We start from the raw sequence: 23,113 nt of genomic DNA on the forward strand, positions 1-23,113 counted from the left end.
CCGCTGTCTCAGGGTGGCCAGCACAAAAATATATCGGCCAAATCGTGGGTCGTAAGGCCACGAAAGCCGATCATCAGACATAGTCTGAACAAAAATAATTCACCGAAGAACGGAGACATCTGATTTTTTTATTTGGTGATTCTTCAATGATTCAATGTTGAAATCACTTATTTCATGTGTCTTTTTTGTGTTTTACACTAATGAATATATATTTTTTGTTACGATTGTTTTAAATGTTATTAAAATTATATTTTAATGCTTTTATATGAATAAATGCTATTCTGTTGCTAGAGTGGCACGTATTTAAACCCAATTACCTGACTCTTATTTCAATTTAAAATCGAAATATCAAGGTGGACGAGAAATGGTCAAGCATCAAAAAAAAAAAATTCGGGTGTGACCAACCCATGACTTTATCTATGTATTTGAGAAATATAAGAAGGTTACAAAACAAAATTAGATATTGAACTAATAACTATGATAGCGATACAAATTGAGCGTAAATATATGCAAATCCTTGCACAAGACAAAAGTTCTACTTCCGGTTGTCGGATTTTGTTCAAATTTTTTTTATTATTTAAAATCAGTATAATTATTATACACATTAAATATCAAGAGGATAAAAATAATTTAAAAGGTCAAAATAAAATAATGAAATATTGTTTAAAAAAAAAATACTACTTCCGGTTTACGAATTCTGACCAAAACGTAACCAAATCTAAATTAGTACATAAAGAATACGAATATAATTTTTCAGCTTAATACATTCAGGGGTGTTTACAGGATCCAGGTGACAACATTTTTGACCTTTCTAAGAAGAGAAAATCCCACTTTTTTTATTTTCATCACATTAATACAAGAATTATACTTGAACTTTTTCGTGAAAATCACACATGTTTAAGGGGTCGAAAAAAATAGTGGAAGATAAATCGAACAGGAGTAAACTGCCACTTCCGGTTAAGGTATGCTTACCAAATTTTATTCATAACTTGCTAATACGCTTAAACTTCTAGATATGAAATTTCAGTTCAATAAACCAAAAGGTTTCTGAGAAAAACATAAAAAACCTCGATTCTACTACTTCCGGTTGCGATAAAAATATTTAAAAAATATAAGGTTATAGATATTATTATTTATATTACATGTAAATTTTTTTAATCCGATTCAGTTAGCGGTTTGGGAGATAATTGAATTCAAAAACATAAAAAAAGAGGACACCTATAAGGAGAGGTACCATTTCCGGTCAACTTAAAAGTTTGAAAAAAATTTACGTCATGTCTAAGAATTTTAGTACCCGATACCAAGTTTTGGTTCGATAGGACTAACGGTGTTCAAAAAATCCCCAAAACACACAGACACACACACACACAGACACACACACACACACATTTATTCTAGATCATGAAAACGTGATCAGTAATCGATTCTGAGTTCGAATCAGTCAAAATCTCGAGTTAAAATTTTCGCATGATCACAAAACTTCATCTATTGTTACTACGTACATAGATAAAGTAAAAAATAGCCAATGTTTAGAAATTCCGAGTCATATTATATTTACACGATCAATCATAAATTGAGATTTATTTCAGTGAATTAAGATTTCGAAACATACACCGAACCGGTATAATCGTGGTTCAGTGATTACTAGTCAAATGTGAACCAGTCACAGGACAACCGGTCGCTCTAGATCGGTCACACGTGATCACCCGTCACACTAAAACTGGTCACGAGAAAACAGGTCACACCCTAAAATGGGTCAATCAGTTTTCTCGTGACCGATTTTAGGGTGTGACCAGTTTTCTCGTGACCAGTTTTAGTGTTACGGGTGATCACGTGTGACCGATCTAGAGCGACTGGTTGTCCTGTGACTGTACACATATGACTAGTAGTCCGTTTACCATAACCGTATAACTAGTTCCAAATTTAGACCAAAGATGTCATTAAAAAAATAACAAAGCGAAGGCAAGTCGTCTGGTTGCTGTCAGAGTAAAATACAGGGACGATGGAGTGCAGGCTTTGTCTTGGATCAGCTCCGGCCGAGTCTTCCGTCTCCATCTTCCAAAGACCAGGTCCTCATCCAGAGCGTCTGGAGCAACGCATTCGGACCGGCTGTCAGATTTATGTAGGTTACAATACTGTTGTGGACCCAATTGGTTCTCCCAACTCTTCTCACCGCTCAATCCTATTGTTTTTTTCATTTGATCTGCAGGTTAAAAGAGGCGATGGGTTGCCAGACACGGTGTGTCTTTCGTGTAAGACCAATCTCGAATCGTTGATCAGCTTTCGAAAGGCTTGTTTTCGAAGCCACGAAACGTCTCAACTGAGGTTAGCTGATTGCTTGAACATCAAGACTGAAGAAGTTTTCTTGGAAGATCTAATATGGGACGATGAGCCTTCACAATCGACAATTCACCGAAAGGATAGTGACATTTGCTTGAAGCCATTTCCCAGTGAATCTGAACTTATTTTACACAAAAGATCTCATCCTGGAGAAAAGCGCTTTCAATGTGACTATTGTTTAAAATCATTTAGTTATAAAAATATACTTGTGGGACATTTAAGAACTCACACGGGGGAAAAGCCATACCATTGTGAAATTTGTCTAAAATCATTTAGTTATAAAAATATACTTGTGGGACATTTAAGAACTCACACGGGGGAAAAGCCATACCATTGTGAAATTTGTCTAAAATCATATACTCTAAAATCTAGCCTAGAGAAACATAAAAAATGGCATGCTGGGATAAAACCACACAAATGTGACATTTGTTTAAATTCGTATGCTCGTAAAGATGCACTTGTGATACATTTAAGAACTCACACGGGGGAAAACCCTTACAAGTGTGAAATCTGTCTAAAATCATTTACTCAAAAATATAACCTTGAGTCACATAAAAAATTGCATACTGGGATAAAACCACACAAATGTGAAATTTGTTTAAAATCATTTATTCGAAAAGATAAACTTGTGATACATTTGAGATGTCACACGGGGGAAAAGCCATACAAATGTGACATTTGTTTAAAATCATATGTTAGTAAAAAAGAACTTGTGTCACATTTGAGATCTCACACGGGGGAAAAGCCTTACAGGTGTGAAATCTGTCTAAAATCATTTTCTCAAAAATCTAGCCTCAATAAGCATAAAAAATTGAATACTGGGATAAAACCACACAAATGTGACATTTGTTTAAAATCATATGCTCGTAAAAATCAACTTGTGACACATTTATTATATCACACGGGGGAAAAGCCATACAAATGTGATATTTGTTTAAAATCATATGTTCGTAAAGATCAACTTGTTAGACATTTCAGAACTCACACGGGGGAAAAGCCTTACAAGTGTGAAATCTGTCTAAAATCATTTACTCACAAATCTTACCTCGAGAAACATAAAAAATTGCATGCTAGAATGAAACTACATAAATGTGACATTTGTTTAAAATCATTTGTTCGTAAAGATGAACTTGTGTCACATTTGAAAACTCACACGGGGGAAAAGCCATACAGGTGTGAAATCTGTCTAAAATCATTTTCTCAAAAATTTAACCTCAATAAGCATAAAAAATTGCATGCTCAGATAAAACCACACAAATGACGGCCTGAAAACCAGACGTACAAGCGACAAAAAGATGAACGGGAGATAATCACATATTTGTGTATATTTTTGAGGATTTTTATTATAAAATTACTAAAATAAATCTCAACATAGTCCTTACATAATAAAATACTTCTGACATGAAAAGTGTTAAATATAATCACTTATACCACTATGACTAAAAATATAAACCATGTGATTCTTAATAATTATAGATTTTTGGGAATTATAATAACACTGTTCGACAAATGACGACTTTTTTTTGGTTCAGAGATGAGCAGTTGTTGTTTTGACGAAGACAGACTGTACAAATTATCATATTTGTTTAGGAAAAACCAAGTCTACAAGAGAAGTTTTCATTTTGATTATTAAAAGATTTGATTTTATTGTTCATATATGTATATGATCGACTTCTTCGCAACTTAATATCTAAGATTGCAAATGTTTCTAACACATACATATGTACAATACCACTTGCTTGGTAATTATACAATTTCAATTTTATGCAAAGTACTTCAAATCGCCGAGTGTTATTAGCATAAGATGAAATGTACAATAAAACAAAAATAAAAAATTATATATATTTTTTTTATATGTGTATAATATTTTATAATAAAAATATAAAATAATGATTTTATTATTATTTTAAGAATTTTTATTTACATTTTTTTTTACATATTACACGTTGCAGTTCTTTATAGGACACTTTATTGTATCATAATTTAACTTTAACATGAAATGTATCTTATGGAGCGGTTCAAATACATAAAAAAAAAAATACCTGTGAGAACATCGACAATATTGGCTACTATATTATAATTGTATGATATATGTACTTTCAAATAAATTTTAAAATATATACCTAAATCTAAATTACAGGGACAAAATTAAAAAAAAAACCTTTTATGCACAGTAAATACAATGATTTATTATGTTTTCAACACATTATACATAAACATATTCTTGAATACATGTAATATAAAAAAAAATTGCCGTTCAACAACATTCAGTGAATCATTGGGATACTCCTTGGTGCCTCCACATACATACACTAATCCGTCAAAAACTGCAGCCGTCGAGCCTGATCGCTTATATTTCATCGGGAGCAATTCAGTTCGTAGCTTTGAGATAAGATCCATGCACCAGACCTATATTTTCATGTTTCGTACATACATATATAAAACATTGCTAAATGTTGAATATGAGTAAATTGAGTAATTGTTGAATATGATAAGTGAAAAATATTGAATAGTACAAGTGATATTGTTTTGAGTTGCTGACTATCACCGATTTAATTACCAATGTATTGATAAGTAAGTAATATGTATGTACAATAGAACCACCAATATATATTATTTGGTTTGATCTTTAAATGCTTTTTATTATTACGAAATTATGTTCACAATACATCTTATATCTACATATTTTAATAGCTACTGATCATTTTCTACTTTGCAATTTTATTTTATTTGGTTAGTAATCATAGTATTATATTATTCTAATGTTAATGCACAGCATAATAGGAGAAAGAGCTCAAAAACCTATTTACAATTGAATATATATTATAATATATAGATGACATATAGAAAATGTTTTACAATGTAACAAAGATAAACAAATAATGTTACCGACGATTTATTTATGTAGATGAGATGTAACAAGTTCATTATAAAATGACGAATTCACTTTTAGATACCGTCCATATTAAAGATGAAGCCGATGGCATAATCATCGCTCTTGTACAAAACATGCAGAATGAATCTCCGGCAACGTCCCATTGGCTCCGAAGCTGAGTAAACAAAACGACCTTCTTTTTTACATATAATTACTATTGTAACAAGTGAACATAAATAAAGGATCCTCTTACTAACACAATCAGTGTTTTCGTAGACCTACCCGCGGTACATTTACCGCGGTGAATTAAGATTAAATTTTGATTTGACATTCGAACTGTCAAAGTGAAATGAACGCAAAAGCGATTGCCATGCGAACCTTCTCGGATGCGAGCGATGCGAACGTCAGATGGGCTGACAGATTCCCGCGAACTCCTCGCGAAGACCACAAACAACCGCCACGGCCACGGCCACGAGGGTCTTTGGCTCGAACATATGTCTAGTCGATAATAATAAAAATTTCGTAAATAAAAAGTATTTGAGAATATTTTTGTTTGTGTGACCAATTTAAAATTTTTGGGTGTGACCAGTTTTCTCGTGACCAGTTTCAGCGTGTGATCAGTTTTCTCGTGACCAGTTTCAGCGTGTGACTAGTTTTCTCGTGACCAGTATTAGTGTTCCGACCAAGTCTTCATGGTCAGCTTTCGTGGCGTTACGACCAAAGGAGCCGTTTTGGAGGGAGATCGGCGCCGAGCGCGCGTCCCCGCCCCCTATTCGTTTTCCGCGTCGGTCGAGTGAACATCTCTGTTCGCTACCGAGTTGGTTCCCACCACCGAGTCCCGATCAGCTCAGCCTTGATCGGCAGACGATACTGGAAGTACAGCTTCAGTATACGTCCGGTGAGAAGTGAGGAATTCCTGGTCTCTCTTCGTCGAAGTCAGATCACGTAGCCACGTGGTTGAGTGAGGTTACCATAACCTCTTGAACACGTGCGCGCTAATTTCAAGTCGGACTCCCCCCCCCCCCCTTTTTCTGTCCCCCCTGCTTGATCTCTGTATATACATATATATATAAAATACAGTCACCATACAAACAGAATTATAACCTGTTTTCATTACTATTCACTTTCCCGCCTTTGTCCCGTATCACCCTCACTTACGCACACTGTACGAGAGAGAGAGAGATATACATCGAGCCGAGCCGACAGCAGCAGAGACCAGACCGCAGACGACGACCTGTGGATCCCTTGGAGGAAACCAGCCCCGCCCACGCTTACCACGAGCTTCTACGAAATCGACTTCCGGGGTGCTCTCGAGTTGAACATCCCTGGAGTCTGTACATTTGGTCCTTCGAAAGAGCCGGATTTCTTCCAGAGCTGGTCTGTCAACGTCGTCTAATCTAGGTTGGTCGTAATTAGCATTTTTCTGTTGTTGTTGTGATTTTTGGTCGCCATTTTGTTTCTTTTCCCGTGTCCATTGTTTATTTTTGTCGTGTCCAAAATGGAAGCACTTCGGAATACGCGGAAAAGCATTCGCGCTCGGTTAACGAGAAATGCGAACCATTTGGAGGGGGATCTGAGTATTTCCATGCTCCAAATCAGACTCGAGATAATTAAACCTCTGTTGTCTGATTTCGAATCGGTCCAAGCTCAGATTGACGAGCTGGACGAAGCGGAGGCTCGGGCCTCCGAGTCCGTCATTGACGAGTTCGAGACGGAATACTTAATCGCCCTCGAACGATGTATGGAAATGCTCAGATTGCGGGAGCTGCAACTGAGCGCGTCGCCGGTAGGTGGCGCTGCCGTCACGATTTCCGCTGTATCGCAATCAAATTCGGCAATAAAATTGCCCCGTTTGGAGTTGCCCACCTTCGAAGGCAACGTCCAAAATTGGCCCCTTTTCTCACAACGCTTCTTGGTCGCTATGGCCGGCGAAACTTCTCAACTCGCCCGTTTCCAATACTTGTTGGCAGTCCTAAAAGGAGAACCCAATCGCGTAGTCAGTGGCTTAGAGTTATCTGATGATTCCTTCTCCCGCGCTTGGTCCATTCTGGAGCAGCGCTACAACAATAAAAAAATTGTTGTTCAGTCCCACATTCGCGCAATATTGGACGCGGAACAAATTGCGTCCAATAGTTACGCAAGTTTGCATCGCTGCATAGACGATTTTAACATGCACGTCCGTGCACTGGCCAACTTGGGCGTTCCGGTCGACACTTGGGACGACATTTTGGTCATGTGCATCACTAGGAAGCTCGATCGATACACGGTTCGACAATGGGAGCTTCAAGCGCCAAAACATGAGGAGTGCACATTCCACAAACTCATCGAATTTCTGACGCTTCAGTGCCAATCGATGGCAAATGCCGACTTCGTCTTAAAAGGCGAGTCGAATCCTCGACCAAGAACCATTACGAATCCGAAGACAGCAGTTCTGCATGTGAAGAGGGAACGCCCCTCCTGCATCAGTTGCAGCGGAAGTCATTCTCTGCTAGCCTGTCCATCATTCCGCCAAATGAGCGGTGATGAGCGTAGGTCGAACGCCATAAAACGTCGACTATGTCTCAACTGCTTGAGGCCAGGGCACATAGTTCACGCGTGCCAAACAAAGCAGAGATGCTTCAAATGCGGTCATGCCCATCACACCATGTTACATGACTCAACTCCATACCAAACTTCGCCTTCAAATAAGGCCAAACATTATCGGAGCCCAAAGAAATCAGAGAACGCCAAACCCGTAAAATCATCGTTGGTTTTACACTCGGTGAGACGCGTATCGCCTTCTCACGCCCGAACTGTCCTGTTATCCACCGTGGAAGTACAAGTTCGCGGCGGAGATGGGCGTTCGCACAAGGTTCGAGCATTGTTAGATAACGGCTCCGAACTCAACCTCATCTCTGAAGACTTAAGAAGGCGACTCGCCTTAAAGTCGAAAAGGATGGACGTCAACCTGGTAGGAATAGGTTCAAATAGGACGTCCATTACTAGTGGCGCGGTAATTCGAATTCTACCGCGCATCCCTAATCAGGGCTCCAGTGTTGATCTCGATTGCGCAATCATGCCCGGGATCGCGAATCAACTTCCATCGCGCAACGTGTCCGAGATTCGGAGCCATTTGCCGCTTCATCTCCCCCTTGCCGATCCGTCATTCGATATTCCCGGTACAGTGGATATGGTGATAGGCAGCGACGCCTATCATGCGATGTTACGCAATGGCAAACGTACCATTTTAGTTCCCTCCAAGTCACGCGGTGACAGAGGAGGACGCATCGCGATGATGAATACAGCTTTCGGCTGGATATTGGGCGGCTCTCTAGAAGCGCCCACAGTTTCAAGCGATTCTCGGAATTGCCATCACACAACGGGTCGTGATCCGTTATCTTGTTTTGGCGCGAGACGTCCAGTCAAGACAGTTACGCGTCCCCTGGACGAATCGCGTATTTCCGCGGAACGAAGATTCCGCTTGCCGAAGCGCAATGTACCCGCGCCCTTTAACCCTCACATCTTTCGACATTCCCAACCCAGCTCCCATAACTCCTGGCCAGTTCCTAGTTGGCGCACCACTAGTTGCGCAACAGCAGGAGGATCTGGTCGATCAGCCCGGAGCGAGGGTGCTACCACACCAGCACATGCAGCAGCGGCCCCTGGCAGACAGGGGCACAGGAGTAGGTCCTACTACTCCTCCATCAGCAACACCAAGCGAGCAGTCCGGCGAGTAGCTCGACTGCCAGTCGAGCAGCACTCAGTGAATTTGTGCAACGGTGTGGCGAACGTTCATAACGTCCCACATTAAAGTTGGCGCGTTGTTTGTATCTGTATTGTGGATTCAGTTTATGTGTTTTAACTTAAGTTTTTGAGTTGCTTTTCTTTTATGCTTCTCTTGTTGGTTTGATTGGTGCTTTGTAATAGAGCTATCAGGATAGATTGGGACATATAACGATTGAACAATATTGTTACCTAGCATTGGTGTTGGTTATTTGTTGGTGTTTTGGTTGTTTGTTTGTCTATTTTTTGTTTGTTTCTTGCCGGCTTAGTCAGCTGCTTATGTAGGATGGGAAACTGACGGTGGACTAATGTTATTTTGTTTGCTGACTGGGTTATTTGTTGTGTTGTTTTTTGTTTTTTTTGTTATTTTTTTGCTTATTTGCTTGGTTTTTGTGTATTTCATTAGTCACTTGTGCACCATTAATTCTTGTTTGTTTTGGAATTCGATCCTCTGACTTCCAACGGGGGGAGTATGTTCCGACCAAGTCTTCATGGTCAGCTTTCGTGGCGTTACGACCAAAGGAGCCGTTTTGGAGGGAGATCGGCGCCGAGCGCGCGTCCCCGCCCCCTATTCGTTTTCCGCGTCGGTCGAGTGAACATCTCTGTTCGCTACCGAGTTGGTTCCCACCACCGAGTCCCGATCAGCTCAGCCTTGATCGGCAGACGATACTGGAAGTACAGCTTCAGTATACGTCCGGTGAGAAGTGAGGAATTCCTGGTCTCTCTTCGTCGAAGTCAGATCACGTAGCCACGTGGTTGAGTGAGGTTACCATAACCTCTTGAACACGTGCGCGCTAATTTCAAGTCGGACTCCCCCCCCCCCCCTTTTTCTGTCCCCCCTGCTTGATCTCTGTATATACATATATATATAAAATACAGTCACCATACAAACAGAATTATAACCTGTTTTCATTACTATTCACTTTCACGCCTTTGTCCCGTATCACCCTCACTTACGCACACTGTACGAGAGAGAGAGAGATATACATCGAGCCGAGCCGACAGCAGCAGAGACCAGACCGCAGACGACGACCTGTGGATCCCTTGGAGGAAACCAGCCCCGCCCACGCTTACCACGAGCTTCTACGAAATCGACTTCCGGGGTGCTCTCGAGTTGAACATCCCTGGAGTCTGTACAATTAGCGTGTGACTAGTTTTCTCGTGACCAGTTTTAGCGTGACGGATGATCAAGAGTGACCGATCTAGAGCGGCCAGTTGTCCTGTGACAGGTTCACATTTGACTAATAGTCCCTTTACCATTACTAAGAGGTATGGGCCCCCTTGGTATGTATGTGATGATCTAAATTTGTACTGGTCATACCCAACTCTAGGTATGACCAGTACAAATTTAGACCAAAAAAAAGAGCACGGCATCTGGCTGCTGTCAGAGTAAAATACAGGCACGATGGAGTGCAGGCTTTGTCTTGGATGGAGTACTTCGGCCGAGTCTTCCGTCTCCATCTTCCAGAGACCAGGTCCTCATCCAGAGCGTCTGGAGGAACGCATTCGGACCGGCTGTCAGATTTATGTAGGTTACAATACTGTTGTGGACCCAATTGGTTCTCCCGACTCTTCTCACCGCTCAATCCTATTGTGTTTTTCATTTCATCTGCAGGTTAAAAGAGGCGATGGGTTGCCAGACACGGTGTGTCTTTCGTGTAACACCAATCTCGAATCGTTGATCAGCTTTCGAAAGGCTTGTTTTCGAAGCCACGAAACGTCTCAACTGAGGTTAGCTGATTGCTTGAACATCAAGACTGAAGAAGTTTTCTTGGAAGATCTAATATGGGACGACGAGCCTTCACAATCGACAATTCACCGAAAGGATAGTAACATCTGCTTGAAACCATTTCCCAGTGAATCTGAATTTATTTTACACAAAAGATCTCATGTTGGAGAAAAACGGTTTCAATGTAATATTTGTTTAAAATCATATGGTCGTAAAGATGAACTTGTGTCACATTTAATATATCACACGGGGAAAAAGCCATACAAATGTGACATTTGTTTAAAATCATATGTTCGTAAAGATCATCTTGTGATACACTTAAGATCTCATACGGGGGAAAAGCCATACCATTGTGAAATTTGTCTAAAATCATATACTAAAAAATTTACCCTCGAAAGACATAAAAAAAGACATGCTGGGATAAAACCACACAAATGTGACATTTGTTTAAAATTATTTTTTGATAAAAATAATTTTTTGATACATATAAGAACTCAAACCGGGGAAAAACCTTACAAGTGTGAAATTTGTCTAAAATCATTTGCTCAAAAATGTGGCCTCGAGAGACATCAAAAATTGCATTCTGGGATAAAACCACATAAATGTGACATTTGTTTAAAATCATATGTTCGTAAAACTGAACTTGTGTCACATTTGATATCTCACACAGGTGAAAAGCCATACAAATGTGACATTTGTCTAAAATCATTTCCTCAAAAATGTAGCCTCGACAGACATAAAAAAATTCATGCTGGGATAAAACCACACAAATGTAAAATTTGTCTAAAATCATTTACTCGAAAATGTAGCCTCAAGAGACATAAAAAATTGCATGCTGGGATAAAACCACACAAATGTAAAATTTGTCTAAACTCATTTTCTGAAAAATCTAACCTCGTGTCACATGAAAAATTGCATTCTGGGATAAATCCACATAAATGTGAGATTTGTTTAAAATCATATGTTCGTAAAGATCAACTTGTGTCACATTTAAGAACTCACACCGGGTAAAAGCCTAAGTGTGAAATTTGTCTAAAATCATTTATTCACAAATCTAGCCTTGAGACACATAAAAAATCGCATGCTGGTATAAAAGCACGCAAATGTAACATTTTGAGATCTCACATGGGGGTGTGAGATCTCAAATTTCACAAGTGTGAAATTTGTCTAAAATCATATCCTCAAAAATCTTACCTCAAGAAACATAAAAAATTGCATGCTGGGACAAAACTACACAAATGTGACATTTGTTGAAAATCATTTATTTATAAAAAAAGGCTTGTGAGACATTTGATATCTCACATGGGGGGAAAAGCCTTACAAGTGTGAATTTCATTTAAAATCATTTACTCGAAAATCTATCCTCTGGTCACATAATAAATTGCATACTGGGATAAATATAAAAATAATGTTATTATATAAATACTGTTAATATTCTTACATTTCAAAACAATACTTTTAAACATGAGGTAAGCTATTCTCACCAGGTTTCAGGAATTCAGAAATACCAAAGCGACGCTTTAGCCGAATAGCAAAACGACAAATAGCGTGTTAGAATAGAACTTTTATTTATTGAAATGTATAAATAAATTTATATATACATATGTATATATAAATTTAGAGGCGAGTGGCGAGTGGCGCCGAGAAACTCCCCGGCTCGCCATCAAGTCCACAATAAACGAGGATATAACTAAAGCCCTGTTCCAGCACGTGCTCCAGAGCGAGCTGATCGAGACGACGACACATACACAGCCACTGGTCACCCATACATACACATACACATAAACAGCCCCTGCAGCCATCGTTCACATATTCTCCATACTAAAACGTAATAAAAAAAAATACTAGTAACAACACTCGAATGTTAACTCGAAATTATATACATACATTTATGGGGGATGAACGAATGAGACGACTGGCATGTGGAATGCACGTGTTTTATTTATGACAGCTGAAGGCAGAGTGAGTAGCGGCTCTCCGAACCCAGCCGAGTTGGTCCCCACTCGCAGGAAGGCAACCAAACTCGACCATGTCGTATAAGCGAGCCGCCACACATTTATTCAAAATCTGCACTCTCTAAGATGAATCCGCACTCCCTAAGACGGTCCAGGTTGAAAATGTGTAGCGGAAAATCAAGTAGATACGTAAGTCATGTCGTGAAGTCTCAAACGACAGTTGAGCTAAGACTGAATGTACTTTTCATGTGATATCCCGTAAAAAAGGAACTTGTGGTTTTTCCCTTATTTAGTTCCCTTAAAAGGTAGCGTAAAAGTCCACAATTGCTAAAAGGTATTACATGATGTATTCCAGGAATCGACTAACCATTATCGTGTAAGCAGGTAAATCGAAAAAAAAATTGGCATTTTTACATAATAGCATCATATTTGGATCACCCATTAGACATTTTAGTATTTTATTTATTTTTTATTCTATTCTAAACAGACCATTATGGCATAACAGGAATTCCTAAAGCGCCACAATGGTCAAAAAATATAACACAAAAAAAAACAAAATAACAATCAAACATAAATTAATACATAACGAAAATAATATACTCATCAATTATACACAAAAAAAACATTTGAACATAAACATAAAAAATAGCATTTAATAATAACAGATTAAGTAAAAATATCAAATAAAAAATATAGCATAAGGAATGCCTTGCACCTACAGCCAGTTCCAATAAATATGTAAGAAACAGCTACAAATACAAAACATCGCTGTAAGGCCAAATGGAAGAGAGTAAATCAAAATTTCACTCACAAATCACTATCAATCATGAAAATAATGATGAGCGCAGACTACCAGATAAATGGGTTAGAGTAATTTACGCTCACTAAGGTGGAAATTATCACATTCAGTCTCGGCAGCAACGATTTCATTATATTTCAGTATATTCTCTTACATTTACTAAGAGTAATATTTACTAAGCTTTTTGTATAAAATCAAAATTTTGTATTATTCACCAAAACATCTATATTTTTTGAATAAGTAAAAAAATAAACAGTAAATAACATTATATAAAATTTAAAATAGAGAGTGTATAGAGAGTCTGTAGAATAATTTAAAGTCTAAAAAGTCTAATTTAAAATAGAGAGTGTATAGTGTATAGAAAGCCTTTAAGCGAAAAAATTGAATGCTTCTCGCGTTACTACAGCAAGTGCGTATTTTTTTTTTTTAACCTTTCTGTTGGAAAGGGACAAAGCGCGCTCGGTGAGTCGCGTGCGGCTACGGAAATTTAGTGAACACGACAGGCGTGTCGTTAGCACCCAACGGGTTAAGACGTAGGCGAATAGAATCATATTTTGACAATATTACTGATTCTGAATGTCATCAACTTGATAGAGCATTTGCTAAAGCAATATATGCATCAAACTGTTCTTTATCTATTGTTGAAATATAAATACATACACTTTTCAATGTTAAAGAGGATTTTGTACTATATTAAATGAATTGTATACATAAATTTTGTATAAATGTTATATTTGACATCCCAATAATTTTATAAGAAATCTTATGTACAAATTAATGTGACCTTTCTTTAATTATTAACCATGTACTAAAATATGTTGTATTCTTTCTTCTCATTCTCAATAAAAAAAATCCAGTTTTATCATTGATGTATAATCACGTCAGGGCGCATCTAGTGTATACATCAATGAGTTTTATGTAAAAAAAAACTCCGATTTTCCGGCTTTTTACACATTCGTTCAAAATTACCATTTTTGCCCATCTCTAGGAATGACCAGTACAAATTTAGACCAAAAAAAAGAGCACGGCATCTGTTGGTGTCAGAGTTAAATACGGGGACGATGGAGTGCAGGCTTTGTCTCGGATCAGCTCCGGCCGAGTCTTCCGTCTCCATCTTCCAAAGACCAGGTCCTCATCCAGAGCGTCTGGAGCAACGCATTCGGACCGGCTGTCAGATTTATGTAGGTTACTGGTTACAGGTTACAATACTGTTGTGGACCCAATTGGTTCTCCCGACTCTTCTCACCGCTCAATCCTATTGTTTTTTTCATTTGATCTGCAGGTTAAAAGAGGCGATGGGTTGCCAGACACGGTGTGTCTTTCGTGTAACACCAATCTCGAATTGTTGATCAGCTTTCGAAAGGCTTGTTTTCGAAGCCACGAAACGTCTCAACTGAGGTTAGAAGATTGCTTGAACATCAAGACTGAAGAAGTTTTCTTGGAAGATCTAATATGGGACGATGAGCCTTCACAATCGACAATTCACCGAAAGGATAGTGACATTTGCTTGAAGCCATTTCCCAGTGAATCTGAACTTATTTTACACAAAATATCTCATCCTGAAGAAAAGCGGTTTCAGTGTGATATTTGTTTAAAATCATTTAGTTATAAAAATATACTTGTGGGACATTTAAGAACTCACACGGGGGAAAAGCCATACAAATGTGACATTTGTTTAAAATCATTTATTAATAAAGATATACTTGTGAGACATACGAGATCTCATACGGGGGAAAAGCCATACAAGTGTGAAATTTGTCTAAAATCATTTACTGAAAAATCTAACCTCGAAAGACATAAAAAATGGCATGCTGGAATAAAACCACACAAATGTGACATTTGTTCAAAATCGTTTATTCGAAAAAATTCACTTTTTAATCATTTGAAAACTCACACGGGGGAAAAGCCATACAAATGTGACATTTGTTTAAAATCACATGTTCGTAAAGATCAACTTATGATACACTTAAGATCTCACACGGAGGAAAAGCCATACCATTGTGAAATTTGTCTAAAATCATATACTCAAAAATCTAGCCTAGAGATACATAAAAAATCACATGCTGGGATAAAACCACACAAATGTGACATTTGTTTAAAATCATTTAGTTATAAAAATGTGCTAAAATCACATTTGAGAACTCACACGGGGGAAAAGCCATACCAGTGTGAAATTTGTCTAAAATCATTTTCTCACAAATGTAGAGTCGAGGCACATAAAAAATTGCATGCTGGGATAAAACCACACAAATGTGAGATTTGTTTAAAATCATATGTTCGTAAAAATGAACTTGTGTCACATTTGAGAACTCACACGGGGGAAAAGCCATACCATTGTGAAATTTGTCTAAAATCATTTACTCAAAAATCTAACCTCGAGACACATAAAAAATCACATGCTGGGATAAAACCACACAAATGTGACATTTGTTTAAAATCATTTAGTTATAAAAATGTGCTAAAATCACATTTGAGAACTCACACGGGGGAAAAGCCATACCAGTGTGAAATTTGTCTAAAATCATTTTCTCACAAATGTAGAGTCGAGGCACATAAAAAATTGCATGCTGGGATAAAACCACACAAATGTGAGATTTGTTTAAAATCATATGTTCGTAAAAATGAACTTGTGTCACATTTGAGAACTCACACGGGGGAAAAGCCATACCATTGTGAAATTTGTCTAAAATCATTTACTCAAAAATCTAACCTCGAGAAACATAAAAAATTGCATGTTGGGACAAAACTACACAAATGTGACATTTGTTTAAAATCATTTATTTATAAAAAAAGGCTTGTGAGACATTTGATATCTCACATGGGGGGAAAAGCCTTACAAGTGTGAATTTCGTTTAAAATCATTTACTCGAAAATCTATCCTCTGGTCACATAATAAATTGCATACTGGGATATATATATATATATATATATATATATATATATATATATATATATATATATATATATATATATATATTTATACATGTATATATATATATATATATATTTATATATTTATTTTAAATTTTGTTGTTGTTTCATATATAATTTCGAAAGAGACTTTGTATGTATGTAAGTTTTGGGTGGAAGTATCGAAAACAAATTAAGTTTGACGACGATATCGATATCGTTGAATATTATTTTTTTTCGATTCAAATAAAATTAATAAAAAAACAAATTAATGTTTACTATTTATAATATTAGCCATGTTTAAGCGGTTTATATTACAAATACCGAGCAAAGCCGGGTAAAACCACTACTAATCTATATTTTCTACCGTATGTGATAACTTTTTAATGAATTTATTCTTGTAATATCAGTAAATAATAATTATTAATAAAAACCAAAAATGCAAACTGATTTGAGATAAATCCACACATTTGTGACCTTCATCTCATACAAGATCTTTACTTACTGGGGCTCCCTTTCGATTATTGGAATTTTTCGTCACGAATCTGAACGTATAATGCATCAACGACAACATTCTTTGACTCGATTTAAATTCATTTACCCCTTGAATTAGTATGTTTAGATAAAAAAAAATATTGAGATAGAAAACCAATCCTTATGAACGTGGTGACAAAATACTGGCCAAATAAACTTATAATAAGCAGGGGAAAATAATCAAGATTTTAAAACAATATAAAATCACGATCAATAGAAAAAACATCCGACTATTGATTTCAATACTAACTTTCAGCACAGCAATACTAGATTTTTAATTAAAAACTGCAAAAGTCAAATAATTTAATTAATCAATACTATTTTATAGAAAAATATAGAAACATATATTTTATACATAGATAAATATAGTAAACCCAACAAAAAAAATTTTATCACTTGGAATAAAAAAAATTTGGGTGTGACCAACCCATGACTTTATCTATGTATTTGAGGAATATAAGAAGGTATCAAAACAAAATTCGATATTGAACCGTACAAACAAATTATGAAATACTAATAACTATGACAGCAATTTCGATACAAATTGAGCGCAAATGTATGGAAACTTGCACAAGACAAAAGTTCTACTTCCGGTTGTCAGATTTTGTTCAAATTTTTTTTATTACTTAAATTCACTATCAATATTAATACTCATTAAATATCAAGAAAATAAAAATAATTTAAAAGGTCAAAATAAAATAATGAAATATTGTTCTTAAAAAAATACTACTTCCGGTTTACAGATTCTGACCAAAACCTTATCAGCTCTAAGTTAGTACATAAAGTATAGAAATATAAATTTTCAGCTTACATTCAGGGGTGTGGACAGAGTAGTGGGCACAACATTTTTGACCTTTCTTGAAGAGGAGAAAATCCCACTTCCGATTTATTAAATTTTGTCATTTTTTTTATTTTCATCACATTAATAGAAGAATTATACTTGATTTTTTTCGTGAAGATCACACATGTATAATGGGTCACACGTGTACAGGTCACCCTAAATCGACACTATGGCCAACATATTGGTAATTGGACTATTCGTCACATTGGGGTGGTCACAAAGACAATTTTTGCCATGAAAATCGCGAATACACAATATTTGGCACTCAAGTTCTCGTTACTATGATAGTTATCGTTAGTATAATGGACTTTTCGGCTGCCAGATGTTCCGTTATAGAGATTTTAGTGACTTTGTGACGAGTAATTTGTGACCAGTAATCACCGAACCCAACATATTATGGGGAATTGAACTTTAGTTTAGATCAGAATTTTTGTTATGAATCGACTCCGACTCCAACTTGAATACGTATGTACACAGTGGCGGACTGGGACTGAAATCAGTGCATGTCAGGAGTCAAAGGGGGCCCACCCAGGGTTAAAAAAAATTGTCCCCCCCCCATATAACAAAATTTTCTTCTTTCCATCACGCTAAAAATCAAGGGCAAAAAATAAATAAAATATTAAAAAATGGGAATAAACAAATTTAGGTACAAGAAAAATGGCAGAAGCAAAATAGATCCATAAATTACATTGTATATTTCGATTTAATCCTTGTCCTAAGTAAATAGAATGCATCATAAAAGAATGCGGCATAAAAGCGGCTTTTACTTTCGGTAGAAAACAATCAGAGACGTCATTTCAGCTTTTTCTTGGGGGGGCAGGCAAAGATTGGTCAAATTTAATTTTTTTCAAAAAATCTTTTTTATATCGGAATAAAAATGAAAAATATAAAATATGAAAAAAATAAGCTTATTTTTGAAAAAATAATTGTAAAAAAATATTATGTAAAAAGCCAAAAAAGCGCCGCAGAAGAAAATTTTTTTCCAAAAATCTTCACATGGTTATCAAAAATCGACCATCAAAATGTATCACTATATCAAAAAATATACGAACTTTCGGAAAAATAAACGATACACATCTGTTTTTGAGACAAAATAAAGTAAAGGGGACCTTTCTAACGATTCGCTCCATGGAATGAACAATTTCTAAGAATTTTACCCAAGGCATACCATTTAAAAACCAAAATATACTTACTTCAAAATAATAAAATCTTTTTTTTTTCAAAGCACATAGCAGCGATTATTATATTAGTTACCCAAAAGTAAACATAAGTACATAAGAAATAAACGCAGCATTCATAGATCCATAGTATCTCATTAATCATTAAATTCATAATATTTTCTAAATTCACACTATTCCTTAATTTAGGGAGGCGAGTGCCCGCCCAAATTACGTCTTTGAAAACAAAAAATGCATAATATTTTCAATTAATGTTAATCGAAAATCGGGATTTTGGGGAGGGGGCCCCTATCCTATGTTTCTATATACATGGTTGTGTCTAGATTAGGAATAGATTTTATATTCGGAAACTGTTTAAAATTGTGTATTTAAATCTTACTATATCGTCGAAGTATAATCAAATGTTATTTTAAAAGTATGTATGAAGTAAATTTCAATCGCTGGTTGATGATGAATCGTCCTATCAAAATTGTTTTAAGCAATTCAGTTTATATTATTCACGGAAATTTGTTTATTATTAATTTTATTTCAATAGGTAGTTGTTACATAGGTATTGGTATATACATACATACATAATATTGACGTTGGAAATGAGCCCGGCAAAAGGGCCCACGCAAATGTTGAAACTTACATTTCGAGCCTAATAAAAAAAGTTAACCGATCCTTGGGCTATTAAAGCAGGTATTAGTTGTTTGTGTATATCGTAAGAAAAAAAACTCCAAGTCCCAAAGTGCAATATCCTATAAATTTTTACACACGTGAAATTATAGTTGAAAAGTTATTTAATTTTACTGAGGGCCCATATTTTCTAACGGATAGTGGGGCCCACATGCCATCGGGCATGTACGCTTGTATGGCTAGTCCGCCACTGTATGTATGTACATACATACGTATAGTAAGATCGAATTTTCCTGCCAAAGTATAAAATTATTAGTAATGAAAATAATGGTAATTGGATTATTAGTCACATTGCGGTGGTCACAAAGACAATTTTTACCATGAAAAACGGGAATGCGGAATATTTGGCTCTCAATTTTTCGTTAGTATTGTGGCGGCTCGCTATACGACATGGTTGAGTTTGGTCACCTTCCTGCGAGTGGGGACCAACTGGATTGTGTTCGGAGTTGGGTGCAGGTAAATTGGTCGAATGCAATACACCTAAATCAATTCACCTAATGCAATTCCACTAATGACGCTTTTACCGAAAATCTATTGACCTAATGGTAAATTCACCTAATATCTTTATACCGAATGACACATTCACCTAATTTCGAGTTTCAAACCAGCAGTAGCCGAGTTTCAAACCAATAGTAGTAAATTTTATTATTTAGTAATTTTTTGATGCGATATCAATAGATGGCGTAGTAACATAGACAGATAAATGTTATAACATTTCTTTGCAAATAGCCCTTAAACTCTATATACACCATATTGCGCCCGACAGAAGATTTAAAAAGGATTTCCCACCTAATGGCGAGTGAACTAAATTAAGGAGATTGAAAAAATTAATTGCTTTTGTAGCTTTGTATTACCTTTTGCTATATATACTATACTATATTATATAGCAAACATTGTACATATTTACAATAAAATTTATGATAAAACAAAGTAATAAAAAGGAATCAAAAAAGATATACAGATTTTTTTATTGTACATATATTAAAATTGGCTTTCCAATCATCAATATTAAAAGAAGGTGAGAAGAAAACGCATGTATAATAGACAGACTAGTACAATTTCTACGATTGATACAATTTCCATAATAAATAATTAATAATTTTAAATATACGTAATAAATATAAATTATGATGAAACCATAACAAATATAAATCAGTTAGTAATTTATACTACATATGTATTGCAGATTGCAAAACACAATGAAATATAAACAATAATAACAAGACAAGAAACAAGCAATACAATAAATAATAAATAATTTATTAATCAAGTTACAGAAATAAACCAATTTATAATAAACATTTTCATGTAATAAAAACTCATGAGTGGTATTACAGATGGTCAACTTATTACAGACAACACAGAACACATATATTCTTTTCAATATATGAATAATCAATATGTAAAACAACTAACGTTAAAGAAAATTGACTATTGTATCAAGTCATGTAATAAAAATACTCTTGTGTGAAGCTATAGAAGTTTTTTACAAAAAATTTGGTACGTATATAAACGAAAAGACGTTTGCTAATTTCAATGACCATCTCTTCTCCATCGATCATGGTATTTGGTTGTTCTATTAGTGACACCACACAGACCCTAAGTAAATAATGATTTCAATCAATAACTGTAGCTTGTGACATGTCTAATTGTTTCGCACAAAATTTAATGCTTATCAGCTCATTCACACAGCGATAAATAAAATTTAACATTGGAAAGAGTTTAAAAATTTGAAGCCACATATTTTTTCGAAATCCTTTTTTAGTTCAGAATTTAATATCACATTTATAATTGGGTTTCAAGCGTGGAGCTAGGATTCTAAACGTACATTAAATCCAAATTTCAGTTCTAAATATACTAGAACGAAAAATTTAAAAATAGCATAGTATAAGTAATATTTATCAATAAATTATGGAATTCAGCATTTTTAATCTTGACATATTCTCTAACGCAGATTGCCTCCCTGCGACGATAACTGTGAACGAAACAGCTCCCATATCAAATTTTGCTAACACAAATGTGATACTGTTCCATTAGTTGTCGCATAAATCTACTAACAACAAATTTAGGATATTCTCGGCTCGATGAGTAGGGCCAACGGGTCCTCAGTAGTTTCCACAGTTATTCCAACCCTTTCCTCTTCAGAAATAGTTTTCCAATGTCTAAAAAAAAAATCATTACCTTAATTGATCCCATGTTATCAAAACTTAATAAATAAAATAAGTAGGGTGAAATTGATTATATTGAGTAATGAAATGTTTCGTGCTTTTCTAAGATAATGTGATTGCAATTGCGAAATATAACTTCACTTAAATCATACGTGTACTTCATATTAATGGTTCATATTATAAAAGTACAATATTCTAAATGAATTATTTCAAGTTTTATGGAGTGATTTGGCATACAATATAACTGTATAAATGAAAATATTGAATTTTGACATGTTACATTTCAGCACAAATAAAAGTTACATATTATATATTTTCTTGAAATGTTCATTATGAGTATAACAAAATTACATTTAAATGATAAAAAAGAGCCTCGTAAAAAAGGCTTCATTTTGACTATAGAACAAATGTACGACTTTTGCCGTGCAGAATCAACAAGACTTGAGTATGCATTGCAAAAAATATTTTGATTTTTCAATGGAGAAGTTATCTGAATACCAAAATCGACATTTTGAGCAATCCAGATGTTAGGGTTTTTTGCAGACACGGGTTGTCCCTTATATTTAGATATGAATTTCTCTAGTCCACCGTATTCGATTTCCTGGTCTTCTTTTAAGTACTTTTACAACATTTTCACTGTTCTGGTAGGATAAACAATCTGCAGTATTATTAATGGTATCTGCATCTAAAACAATACAGCATTATAAATAATTGTACTAGTTCAAGAACGTATTATTTACACAGTTTCATTATGATTTTATTGATGTGAATAATTTATCTCCTGAGTGATATCACATTCATAATAATATAACATCATCAGTGATTATAATTACTCGTAGCTAATGATGATAGAGTATGAATTAAAATATGAATAGAATGAAAAATCAGTCCCACCGTATCTAAAGTGGGAGGTATAATTAATTCAACGTTCGTGTACATATTTTGATTGGCCAGTATCGCAATATCCTGGGCCCTGGGAAAATTAATTCTGGTTCCTATGAGAAATTATAAAAAAAGATCTTATAAATATGTTTTAATGAGTTAAAAATCTATCAGAAATATTATAAAAGTACCTTTATGTTAGTTGCTATTTTTTAATTTAAGATGTCGGCTGCTCTGCTGTCCCTTTCTCCTTCGTAGTGTGCGTGGGATGCGTGATGTGGAAAAAAGGGAGGAAATTGTAAACCAATGAAAACAGGGCGTAAATCTGTTTCTGTATTGCGACTGTATTTTGTATAAGTTATACAAAATACAGTCGCATGTGTGTGTGTGTGTGTGCTTGCGTGCTTATGCACGCATAATCATGCCTACATGTATGTTTACTTGAGGTGTGCGTGCATTCGC

General features: G+C 35.6%; 1 protein-coding gene across 2 annotated transcripts; it reads left to right on the forward strand.

Annotated features, from left to right (window-relative positions):
* The first annotated feature begins 1,970 nt into the window (after positions 1-1,970).
* LOC143912006 (uncharacterized) lies at positions 1,971-12,529 on the forward strand. Of its 2 annotated transcripts, none has more exons than XM_077431114.1 (2): positions 1,971-2,122; positions 10,593-11,946. In XM_077431114.1, the coding sequence occupies exons 1-2, from the start codon at positions 2,003-2,005 to the stop codon at positions 11,715-11,717; spliced, it is 1,245 nt and encodes a 414-aa protein (XP_077287240.1). In that variant the 5' UTR covers positions 1,971-2,002; the 3' UTR covers positions 11,718-11,946. The 2 variants fall into 2 exon arrangements, with proteins under 2 accessions (XP_077287240.1, XP_077287239.1); XM_077431113.1 differs by lacking the exon at positions 1,971-2,122 and adding an exon at positions 9,840-10,505 and having other exon boundaries at positions 10,593-12,529.
* The last annotated feature ends 10,584 nt before the right edge of the window (positions 12,530-23,113 follow it).

This window comes from Arctopsyche grandis, chromosome 5 (assembly GCF_051622035.1).
Source record: "Arctopsyche grandis isolate Sample6627 chromosome 5, ASM5162203v2, whole genome shotgun sequence".
Lineage (NCBI taxonomy): Eukaryota > Metazoa > Arthropoda > Insecta > Trichoptera > Hydropsychidae > Arctopsyche > Arctopsyche grandis.

Excerpts from the sequence above, each read along its gene's own strand:
- LOC143912006 (XM_077431113.1), top strand. The coding sequence starts at position 10,383 with ATGGAGTGCAGGCTTTGTCTTGGATGGAGTACTTCGGCCGAGTCTTCC. Across the intron at positions 10,506-10,592 it reads GGACCGGCTGTCAGATTTAT|GTTAAAAGAGGCGATGGGTT; the intron begins GTAGGTTACAAT and ends TTTCATCTGCAG.